Consider the following 12,289-nt stretch of genomic DNA (forward strand, 5'->3'; position numbering starts at 1 on the left):
AAGGGCTCAGATCCGTCTTGTATAAAAGAGGGTTCGGGTTTTCTTTAATTTTGGGGATTCTAAGTATAACTCCAAAATACATAACTCTCGTACATATTGTACATTTGTACCATCTATTCTTATCAACAAGTTTTCGAAAATATCTATCAATCTTTTTATACATACACGAAAATTTTGGAGCGGGGTCTCAATTCATTTATTGAAATGGTTCGTTATTTTAGTATATATGCCGTGAATTTTCGACAGCTTAATAGAAATAATTTTGTCGTTAATATGTTTGTTTAAAAGTATGCAAGAAAACAAAACGTAACCCGTAGTAGAAACCTAAACGGGATGTGATATGACAAAAATATTAATATATTAATTCAGATATCAGGTGGATGCGATATAGAAAATGCAAGTAGTGGTACGGGGTGTATCACAATAAGGTTGAATGACAACTAAAAAGTGTAAAAAAAAACAAAAGAAGTAACCCGTAATAAAAAATCCAAAAAAGAAAAACAAAACTAAAAAAGAAAAAGACATGACAAAATCCGAACAGGATGCAATGTGGCAAAATCCAAACTATAGGAAACGTGCGATGTGTCACTGTATAGCCGATGCGACGTGTCAAGTTTTAATAAGCATGGTGACTATTGATAACCATGCCAAAAAAAAAAACTCAAAATGGGATCCGTAATGTTAGAATCTAAATAGTGATGCGGGGTATATGATGAACCAATAAAAGAGATCATATACGCAAAAAAAAGGTATTAAAAAACCAAGAAAAACCAAAAGATAAATAACCTTAACGAAAATAGAAATAACAAAGGAAAAATTAAATTTTGTGTAAAAGTTTATAATATATTAATTCAGAACACAAAAGCCAAAAATCTATAATGAATACCAAGAAAAAACCCCAAATGGGATCCAAAATGACAAAATCTAAATAGTGATGGGGGTATACGATAAACAAATAGAAAGAAAACACAAAAGCAAAAAAACTATGTAATAAACCAACAAAAATCGAAAGAAAAATAACCTTAACGGGATCCGATATAGCAAAATCCGAAAAAACGCTGGGTATAGGTGGACCAATAGAAAGAAAACACAAAAGGAACAAAAATTATGTAGGAAACCAAAAAAAACCGAACAAAAAATAACCTTAACGGAATCCAATATGACAAAATCTGAGAAAACTGCGGGATACAGGCGAGACCAATAGAACAACGCCACGTGGCACGTGGCACTGTTCATAAGGCTCGCCATTAATGATATAGTAATATATCTGGTTACAATGTTAAATAGATTGGTTTATTAAATCAAATTTCTCTTGGCTACTACTTAGTTTATTAAAACATCATGACTAAGCCCTCAATGTTTTCTCAACTAGACCTTAATATTTCGACGGTAGCTGTGGAAAATATTAAGATGTAAACAGTCTTATTCATATTACAACGGTATGAAAATATTGTTTTTAGGTTCTATGTAATTTAGTTTCACAACTGTCTCTACAGGTAAAGGTGATAATCACTTATTAAACATCAACTACTTTATTTCTTTGATCTTCGATCAATACTATTTTTATGGATTAAATAACAACATAATTTATAAAAAAAACTAGATAAAAATATCCAAATTTTAGAAAATATAAGTAAAGATTGAAATAAAATGTGGAATCTAAATATATTGTTTTTTGCTTTATGCAGTCTATCAATTATGATAATCAGTAAGATTTGATTATGTGAAATGATGTAGAATTAAGATAACTTTTCGTAAAGTAGTTGGATTTGATTATGTAGAACGATGTAGAATTAGGATAGCTTAATATTTTATATTTAGAAAAATGTAAATAAAGCACATATCCCAAACTTGTCTTGTTACCTTTGTAATCCTAAATCTTAATGTCCTGCATGCTTGGATAAATAGATTATTATGAAAAGTTATTTGTATTAATAAAAACGTTGAAAAACTTCATGGGGCCAAAGGGATTCATCTTAGCAAAATATTATGATGTTGAGACATAGTAGACATTGAAGGAGGTGGGTCTTTATCGAAAAGGCCAGTTGGGTTCAAAAGAACCACAAAGTCGAGATTTTGCTTATGATAAATAATCTAACTTTGTAGAAATTTACAACGAAAGACTTGGTTAAATTGAATTCGGAATTAATTAACATTAATAAAATTAAACCAAAAAAATTTATCGGTTGAAAAAGGCATAAGTGTTAACATGTCATTAAAGATAAATCCTAATGATATTATATCTCTGAATTGATATTAATAATATCACGAGTATTATCTATGCTTAGCTAAACGTTTGACAAATTATTTAAGAAATATTTGATGGGAAATTCGCTTGTTAAGTAAAACGAACAATACAAAAAAGTTATAAACATCGCGATCTCATGATCTGTTTGTTACTTTGTTAAGTTCGTTTGTTAAGTAAATTGAATGAATATAAAAGAAAAAGAAAATCATTTATTTTTAATACTCGATCGATAATTTGTGAATGCTCGATCGATAATTTGTAATAAATTTTGATATGCATATCAAATCATCAATCATAGATCTATTAATTAGTACGAGTATAAAACATGGATAAATTAACAAACTAGTAAACACTTGTTACAATACATCACGTGTCTTCAAACAACAACACAATTATTTGAAACTAAAGAAGTTCAAATTAAAATTTAAAATGAAAAGTAAAAATGATCTAGATCGATGCTAATATGCTGTATATGATCATAGGACTGCATAGCAGGATATATATATATAATTAAAAACAACATAACCAATGGTGTTATTAATTACTAGATGTATAAACCAGATGATGGATCACATGATCATCAGTGGTGCTTGTGTGTTGGAGGGTGGTGTACAACAGGAGGTGGAGGAGTGTGGACCACTGGTGGTGAAGGGTGGTTAACCACGGGAGGTGGTGGCGTGTGGTGGGCTGGAGGTGGTGGTACTGTATGATGGGCTGGAGGTGGTGGTGTGTGATGGGCTGGAGATGGTGGTGTATGATGGGCTGGAGGTGGTGGGCTGTGTTGGTGGCTTGATGGTGGTGTTGGTTTGGTCATCTTTCTTTTAAATCTTGTGACTCGATCGACCTCTATGTCCTTAATTTGTTTGGGAAAGAGAGATGGTTTGAAATTATAAAGGGTCGATCATGCTTAACCATGAAGTTAATTTTCAACGCTTCATATGTTAGGTGGTGCACATCTACCAATCAATGAAAACATAAAGAACTATTTTTTTATTATTTATTTTACTTTTAAAAAGATTTACCCTAACTAAATTTTATATAATAATGAAGTTTAGATAGATTAGCTAAAGCCAAACCGGCTATACAATCATGAACTACTTCCATTCTCTCTTTTTTCTTCTTGATTCACATATATAACTAATTTTATTATTTAGAGATGGTGTGTTGATGTGGTTATTACTGATTACAACGATGATTATCCTAATTGTAATCTGATTATAAATTCTAATAACAATAATATTTTAGTTTAATTACAATTAATAATATAAAATAAAATATTAATATAAGTATTATCGCGTATTAATCCAACTATTGCAACTTCTTTAACTTTTAACTATATCTTGCTATTAGATAGACATAATGAAATAAAGTGCTAATTATTTTTAAATTGGGTTAAAGTGTAAATTAGTGATGAAAAACCAAAAAGTGTAAATTAATTTAGACATGTGTTGATTTAACTAATTTTGAGAAATTGAAGTTTGTGATTGGTCAATTGAGGTTTGATCAGTTGTCTTTTAATATATACGAGAGTAAGTACCCGCACGTTGCGGCGGTGAGATGGTCGGGGTGATAGGTCATAAAGTTTGATAGGTCATAGAGTGTGATAGCCAAATGCCTTAACCGTACGGGTTCCGCCATCGGATTTAAAAATTTGTCAAAATTATATCGAATGACATCTCTAATGAAAGAGCATGAAATTCTAAGAACACCCATATAATTTTTATAATTTATCAATGTACGGTTTGTGAGATAAAAGATTTTGAATGAATTGAAGGAATAAATGATTTATGGAGGAGAGAGAAAAAAGATGATTGGTTGAGATTTGAGGAGAGAGAAAAGGTGTTTGGTAAATATAGAATTGATATATGGACATTTTGGGAAAGTAAATGTTGAAACTTAAAATGTAGACAAGGGAGATTTGCTTTATAATATAGTATATATTAAGATTAAGATTAAGAATGTTTAAACTTTAAAGTGGTGTTGGAGAGATGGAAAATAATAAGATTGTTTTTTATAAAAAAATAGTTCTAACTATGTAGAAATTTTTGAAGTGAAAAAGAAAGTGATAAAAGTCTAAAACTGCTGGCTATGAATTAGCAAAACATCAATTTGTCATGAAAACATCTTTCTTGAATTTATGTGGTTTTGCTTAACTTGAATAATGAATGATTTATCGTAGAATCATGTATCATAGGATATTTTTTGTTTACATAAAAGGGGACATGAAAATGAAATTAAATAATACTCGTAATATATTATTTATTGTAGTCCATAAAAAATTTCTTTATTACCATTGATCCTCAAAAATTGTTAATAAAATTTCAGAAAATCAGAGGAGCCTATGATAAGCCAATAAGGTATTCAACAGAAGTAGTCAACGATTATTTGAACTTAGCTAAATAACATTAGATTTTATAAGCAATATTAACATGACATATCAAACATTACATAAGTATATATTTACAGCATTATTACTAAAATTTACTGTAAATTAAACTACAAAACATGCAAACAAATCAACTGGAACCCATCAAAACACTCATTCTACAGCAAGGGCAGTGAGCATTACTCTCTAACCACGGTAACAAACACACAGAATGGAACCGATGTGCACAAGGCAAACGCTCTAGCTTATCACCCACCTTAAATTTGTCCAAACAAACCGCGCACTCATCTTGATCAGAAGACTTCCAATTCAATCCTAATTTCCCCCAACTAAACCTCTTGGAGCTGCTCTTTTTCAAACCATAGCCCTCCGTTTGCATATCCCCCGTCCCTATATTACTACTCGGCTTTCTCCCAACTTCTTCTACACGATTAGCACCAGTAGATCTTTCTTGGTTATTTTGGATGCTGCATCCGTAATAAAAATTCAATAACTTACAACTCATATAGAATAACAGAAATTAATGCTAAAACGAAAAATAATACATATATGTCTAAACTCTAAAACTATATTTGTCATTTGAGTGTGGTTAGTAGTATTATTACCTATTGGATTGTGACTTCCAGTAGTGGCTTCTAAGCTTGCCATCCAATCTTTGTTTGGCTATTCTAGCAACACCACCTAGCTTCTCATCTTCATCTAATTGGTTCACCATACTTCTTTTCTATTTTCAAAACATGTCAAACAAATTTTTTAGTTGATACAATGCAAGAGTAACAAAGTTAAAAATAAATAAATAACCCGAACAAGAAAAACCTGTAACACATTTAAATAAATCTTACCGATAAAGAAGTAGTGGTGAAATGGGTATCGTAAAATCCCCTGCCCCTTGTTGACCCGAGTGCAGAATTGATAGCAAACGACGAGTCAGACCACCCTGTACTCCCTGGGAACATCCTCCTCCTTCGAGCACTTTCGACTCCGGGTATCTTTCCAGCCATCTTACACAGAATTCCTTACAGAAATCCGGAAATAAAATTTTTGATTAACAAAAACCTAGGACCCCTTATTCATTAATCTAGGTATGGAACCAAATTTGTGAGTTAAAAGGGCAATTCAAATGAAGTGTATATAACGGGATATATTATTGTTGGCAGACAAAAGTGAGACCCACTATTTTGAAATCATTTTTGTATCACAAAAGTTGTTTCAATTGTATAATAAGGATTCTTGCTAGACTAAAAACAACAACATATATAATATGGAACCAAATACTTATATAAGAATGACCAAAGGTCAGAAGAAGTACGTTGCAATCAAACTGATTGGGCTTCTAGGAAAATAAGATGCATAGAAACGGTCGAAGAAATAGACAAATATATGGATTTTTTGTGTTTTGGAAAATGCCACGTCATCATTCTAATCCGTTAATATATGCCGGCAGTGACTATAAACAGACAAGATACTACAGGATTATATATCAGGAGCAATTAGAAAAATGGACCATGTTTTAATAATTTGTATGCTCTGAGTGTTACGTAGAAAAATGGACCATGTTTTTGTAATTTATATAAGATTTACCAAGTAAAAGTGTAAAACATAGATTCTGGTTCAAATAAAACAATTAAAATAATAAATTTTTCTTAATTAAATATTGTTATTGTTAATTATTATACATATATAAAGTTGTGTATGTATCTTTTTATCTATGTATAATCGACTCATAGACATAGACATTAATTAGCTGTATACTTGTAATACATAGTTCAACAAATTAATCTTGATTGGATTATAGCTACTAAAACGACCGGATGATTACGATTTGATAAGAATGAAAACCAAGCAAGACGTACTTTTCCCTAATATTATGATCACCTAATTTGTTTTGCCGATTTTTTTATAAAAATGACGTGTTAGTTGTTTAGTGACTCGAACCCTAACAGTGATATTTAAGCGGACAATATGCTAGAGGTTGGAACCCGAAGGCACCCCTTGAGACCAAGAGTGCGATAACACGGCTTGCACGTGTTCGAAGAGGTAAATGCCCGAAACCATGAGGAATTGAGATTCGATCCCTGGTTTCCAAGCCAACATTTCCTCCCATAGAATCCTCGAATAGGGCCCCATGTGGCCACTTGATCTAAGACCAAGCCGTTTTTTGCCCAAAAATATAATTAATCACATTAACTAACTATAATGGTGTTTTGATGTTTGTCTATAAAATCACGATTATTGGTTTAAAGTGTTTGACAAATATTATAATTAACTAATTGTATGCAAGTCGAACTAGATTGGTTAAGTGTAAATATTTAAAACTTGAGATAGTCATTCGAAAATGCACCTCCAATTAAAAACGTCTATTATTCATATGTCATAAGTCTTTTGATGCAAAGATATATGCAATTCTCCCAGATGAAATATGTTCCAATTTGTATGGGTTGCGAATAAGTTGATGAGTGGTGGACTCTTTCACATTGAATTGAGAGCCACAACGATAGAACCAATCTACAATAGATATGTCAAGAAAGATGTATGTCAATATCGAGGAAGAGTGGGCATAAGTTTCCATCCTCGTCAATTTGTCGAATTGATCTTTCATTTAAGTGTATTGAACACAGCTCGTGTTTTATTCTTGTTGTGCTAACTGCTAAGCATATGGATGATCGAGTAAGTAGGACCACATGACATGTTCACTAAATTGAAGTAATAATAGACAATTAATTTATAATGAAAGAAAGACATAAAGGGGGAGGGAGCCGAAGGAGGGAGATGAAGGGAGATGAAGAGGATTGAGGGAGATGGAGAGGGATTCGGATGCCAGCCTCGCGAGCTCGGAGGGAGATGGGGGGCGCGAGCTTATAGCTCGCTGAGGGTTGAAAATGCAGGGACTAAAGGTGACAGGTTTGGAAAGTTTGTAGTATTCGGTACAGGGACTATAAGTGGAAGAAAACAGGCGCCAGGGACCAAAGGTGTAAAATAGTCCAAACTTCTTTTTTCTTTTGTTCTTTTAGTTATACGTGAGTTTTTTTTTTTTGTTTTTTTTTTCTTTTGCTTAAGTTTTGTAACCCTACACAACTTAAAAAAAAATTTTGTTGCTTAATCTTTTTTTTTAAACTAATAAAAAAGAATAAGTCTTTTTTATTTTCCTTGTTCAACTTTTTTGGTTTTTTTTTCCAACCTCTTTTTTTTTTTGCATAGTGTAAACATTTTTTTTAATTATGTAATGTTTTTGTTTTTATTATGTAATGTGTTTTTTAATATTACGTAATGTGTTTTGTTATTAGTAAAACATATAAATTAAAAAAAAGGGTTAGTGTAAACTTCTTTTTAGTTATGTAATGTTTTTATTTTTATTATGTAATTTGTTTTTTAATATTACGTAATGTGTTTTGTAATTAGTAAAAGATATAAATTAAAAAAGGGTTTGTTATGTAAAGTTTATAATGTTAAGGATAAATTATTAAAATATGAAGAGAAGGTTGAGAGTTTCGGTTGCCACTAAAAAAAGGTTGAAAAAAGGTTGGAAAGTTGAAATGAGTTGGAGTAATTTGATTGGGTATTTGAAAGGAGATGAGAGGGTTGAACCTTTCGGCTTCCTCCCCCCAAGTTTGAAATGAATTACTCAATTTAAGACCGGTTCGTTGTCTCAATGTTAACCCTAAATCAAATGATACATAACCCCAATGTTCTCCGTTTGAAAAAGAAGCAACTAATTTATTGTTTCAAACCAGTTTAAATTAAAAAAAAAAAGAAAAGATATATTTTATCGTTTTCGGCGGGCCTACTATCGGTAGCCCAGAGCTGGTCTAAATGAGGGTGAAATTTTGAGCTATTTAATAGGCCATATTCGCTAAAGCCTTCTATAATATTACAATAATTGGATCTTGAAAGTGGACTTGTAACAGAGATCACGCAGATAACCTTGATTTTTGGTGGAACAAATGTACACAAATAAACGCAAATGCTAACATTAACATGGATGATGGATGGGAGTGGATTAATCTGACTATCCATAATGACGTTGTCTCAATAGAGTTCAACCTTCACTTAACTAAGTGTTTGATGAGAGGTGGTTAAAACATTTATATCTACCCTTTAATTAGTGGCCCTCGTACTTGTATGATGAGATGAAATTGTGATCCGAAATGCGTCGTTTCATAAAAAATAAACCAGGTTTGATTCGTGATGAAGCCATCGATGCCAAGTATCCGGCTGGTTGGTAATTTTGTCTTTATGATGCCCGGCAACATACGTGTATATAGGAAGTCCATCCTATAAATGTTAGTAATTATTTACCCTCCATAACGTACGGGTTGCCAAACCCTACAGTCTAGACCTAATTAATTTTTACTTTTATCGTTTTCAATAATCAACTTATTCAAAACGTATTGTATATATCAAAAATAAAAATAATGCAAATACCACCAAATATTTTGACAAGCATGCAACTTATTAAGGCTCTCACGCTGAGTTCTTTGAGTTTTTATAGGGAAGAAAAGAAAGGGATATAAATAATTTTAAAAAAATTTGTGTTCTTGAGTTCTTTTAATAGAAGGAGAAGAAATGAAATGAATTAAGTTTTTAGTTGATTTTGTTTCTTAAATTTTCTTTCCAAATATGAGATGATGTAGAATGATCTTTTCTTTTACATTCTATCTCTTCCATTCATTTTATTTCTTTTAAAACAAAATTGAAGAACACAACATCAAAGATGATACAGTAAACATAGAGTACGTTAAATAGTTAATAAAAACACAACATAGAGTGAATGAAATACTAATAGATAACTTTAATTACATATTTACATGTATTGGAACCATTATTAATTTGGAATCGCTAATTAGATGTTACTGTGCATTTAATGAAGTAGGCTAGATTCGGACTAATCCTAGCCTATTCTTATGAAAGAAGGTGAACATGTTTCTTAAAATAGATTAATATGTATTTATAATTCAGTATAAAATGATAAGAATTAACGATTTAATGACTACTAAAGACATTTTCTTTAACATACTCACTAACTGATGTCCCGGGCCATAGTTACCAATTCCTTTATTAATTACTTGGCTACTTAGGGCACAAACACTTACTCAAACTTCCTTGACTTGGGGATCCTTAGCCAAACTCACACCTTCAACATCTTTCTTCACACCATCGACTTGAAAAGCCGACACATGAAAAGATTTACTAAGGCCAGACGTGACTTTAAAAGTGATCTTTCCGGTGAGTGGATCATCGACGGTCACCTCATTTAATGGGATCCACATCAAGAGTTCCTTAGTTTTAACACCCTTTATTTTTTTGACCTTGAACCTCTCCATGAAAGCAGTTACCTCCGTTGCATATGATGTGACCTTCCCGATCTTTTCGTTATGGAACTTGCTAGGATTTTTCTGTATAATCCATACAAAGCCGGTCTCTTGGACAAAACCGCATTCCTCAACATCTTTTACAGGCAAGAGACCATTTGGTAGTCCCATTTCTGTTAGTGCAAGTTTTATTTTTTCTTGACAAATTGCATCCCCATGATGAATTTCTGACGCACTTGCCCTAATTTCTTCTGTCACAAGAGACATTTTGGTTTGAAATTTCTTTTTTGTATATATTGGCTTAATATATGGTATAATATAGTTGGATAGATTGCATGGATGATGGGGTGGGGTTCTGTCGTTTATATAAGTTAGTGGATTACTGGTTGTGGTAATAATGAATAACATATTGAAATGCCAATTTTAACTTCATACTTTATGGAAATTTCTGGATTATTATAATTTATTAGCTGCTATGTACAAAGAGTTTGATGAAATTGACTTTCTTAGTGTCATCGTAAATTGACTCTTGTAAAAGAAACATACCATTTGATCAATCTGTAGTGATGTTTTTATCAAATGTTTACTTCACATATAATTTAATTCTTACTTGACTTTTTTTGCTGAATAACTTAATTCAAAAGTCAAAAACTGGTTAACTTAATCGGATACATCTGATTGACGAATATTAGTTATCTCTTTTTTTTTTAATTATTATTTTTCTGAACAGATTGGACTCAACGTCATGCCTCTTCATCGTCCGGTAGAGATTGACCACGTCACCATCAGCACAGTCAATCCGAAGGCATGACTGACGATGAAAGTCTCAGTTCTATTATGGAGAAAACCAGCTATATACTAAAGTAAACCCCAATGCTTACCTCATTGGCAAAGACTTCCCAATATACCTTTTATAAGTTTCAAACCCGTAACTAACATTTGTCTGAAACACATAAAAGACATTAAATCAAAGGTTTACATATATTTGTCTCTTTTAGATCCCTAAAACTATTGTATATGATGTATTGAAACTTGGGTTTTAGATAAATTTGTGATATTTAGGGAATTTAGGTAAAGAATACATGAATTTTGATGCAAATATGCAATTAACTTTTTTTTTTCCGAACATTCAATTGAGATACAATATATTTGAAAGTTCACCTTATAATGGTGAGCGTTTTTTGCACGTACCTTAGATAATAAGATGTTAACCATGAACTGTTACAAGTATTTGAAGAGAGAAAAAAACCTAAAGTTTATCATCTATGAGGATTGAACTTAAAAACTTGAGTAAAACCGAGAGTGTGACTAGTTAGGCTAGGGACCATTGACTCTAAAATTATGTTTGAGTATAATTTATAAACATGTCGTTACTTCCTTATCAATAACTAAATATCATGAAGAAATTTCGACTATAATCAAACTTGATTCGTGGTTAGACATATTCATTTTCCACTAGAGATCTCAAATTTAAATTTAATCGAACAAATATCTTGGAGATGATTGATCGGAAAAAAACCAATGTTATGATCAGTCATGGAGAAACACCGGCAGCTTAATTTGCATTCGTCGATCTAAGGCGAAGATCTTTCTTCTCGGAATATCCTCAACTGAAAAAAACCTTCTATCCTTTTATTAGAAAGAAACTTCGGTTTATAGAAATATAATTTATGTATTTACGTAAAAGAAAACAATTCCCTATAGTGTACATGTTCGGTTTATACTTTTTGATTAATTAGATTTATGTGAACTTGTAGATGCATTTGTGCGTATGGTCAGTCACTCGTCTCATGTGGCCACACATGGATAAAAGGTAAGCCGGTATTTATAACTCTTTATTATACATAGGTATCTAGGCACTCTCTTTCTATGACTTTTTTGTACATTTAATGGTAATGCTTGTATTTTTGCCTGATCTAGTTGCAAGGGTGGGCAACAAACCAGCCCTCGTCTATTTGTTCACTCCATTTACTATCAAATATGATATTTGTTTGTGTAAACTAAATATATATTTTTATTATCTGGTACACTTTGCAAATTTTTTTATTCTATAATCTCTATAAAACACCAAATTGCTTTTCAAAAGACTATAACCCAAAACTTTCAGTTTGATGGATTTTCTTTTAATTACAGGCAGAGCAAATGTCGTTTTTTTTACAAGCGTTTAGTCGGTATATAAAATAGGAAAAACCTCTAACTATTTACTTATTTGTCTGTTGTCTCATTAAAGCTTTGGTTTTTAAACGTGCAGTCGTTAAAACAAATGTAAAATATAGTTATTTAACTTGTGATCGTAAAATATATGTGTTATTCAATACAACTTTTTATCCTAGCTTTCAGCCTATC

The 12,289-nt window shown here is 31.6% G+C and overlaps 2 protein-coding genes across 2 annotated transcripts; both read right to left on the reverse strand.

The window, feature by feature from the left end:
- Positions 1-4,629: 4,629 nt before the first annotated feature.
- LOC122596534 (probable E3 ubiquitin-protein ligase RHY1A) lies at positions 4,630-5,888 on the reverse strand. The gene is made up of 3 exons (XM_043769131.1): positions 5,477-5,888; positions 5,240-5,358; positions 4,630-5,101 (listed from the first exon to the last, which is right to left on the reverse strand). Exons 1-3 carry the CDS (start codon positions 5,633-5,635, stop codon positions 4,765-4,767), a joined length of 615 nt encoding a protein of 204 aa, XP_043625066.1. The 5' UTR covers positions 5,636-5,888; the 3' UTR covers positions 4,630-4,764.
- Positions 5,889-9,724: 3,836 nt separating this feature from the next.
- Positions 9,725-10,210, reverse strand: LOC122597589. Its single transcript, XM_043770167.1, has one exon. It carries the CDS (start codon positions 10,208-10,210, stop codon positions 9,725-9,727), a length of 486 nt encoding a protein of 161 aa, XP_043626102.1.
- Positions 10,211-12,289: the final 2,079 nt, after the last annotated feature.

This window comes from Erigeron canadensis, chromosome 4, assembly GCF_010389155.1.
Source record: "Erigeron canadensis isolate Cc75 chromosome 4, C_canadensis_v1, whole genome shotgun sequence".
NCBI classification, from domain to species: domain Eukaryota; kingdom Viridiplantae; phylum Streptophyta; class Magnoliopsida; order Asterales; family Asteraceae; genus Erigeron; species Erigeron canadensis.

Coding starts and splice junctions, on each gene's coding strand:
- LOC122596534 (XM_043769131.1), bottom strand. CDS start 5,635: ATGGCTGGAAAGATACCCGGAGTCGAAAGTGCTCGAAGGAGGAGGATG. Junction 5,359..5,476: donor TCACCACTACTTCTTTATCG/GTAAGATTTATT, acceptor TTTTGAAAATAG/AAAAGAAGTATGGTGAACCA. Junction 5,102..5,239: donor TGGAAGTCACAATCCAATAG/GTAATAATACTA, acceptor TTACGGATGCAG/CATCCAAAATAACCAAGAAA.
- LOC122597589 (XM_043770167.1), bottom strand. CDS start 10,210: ATGTCTCTTGTGACAGAAGAAATTAGGGCAAGTGCGTCAGAAATTCAT.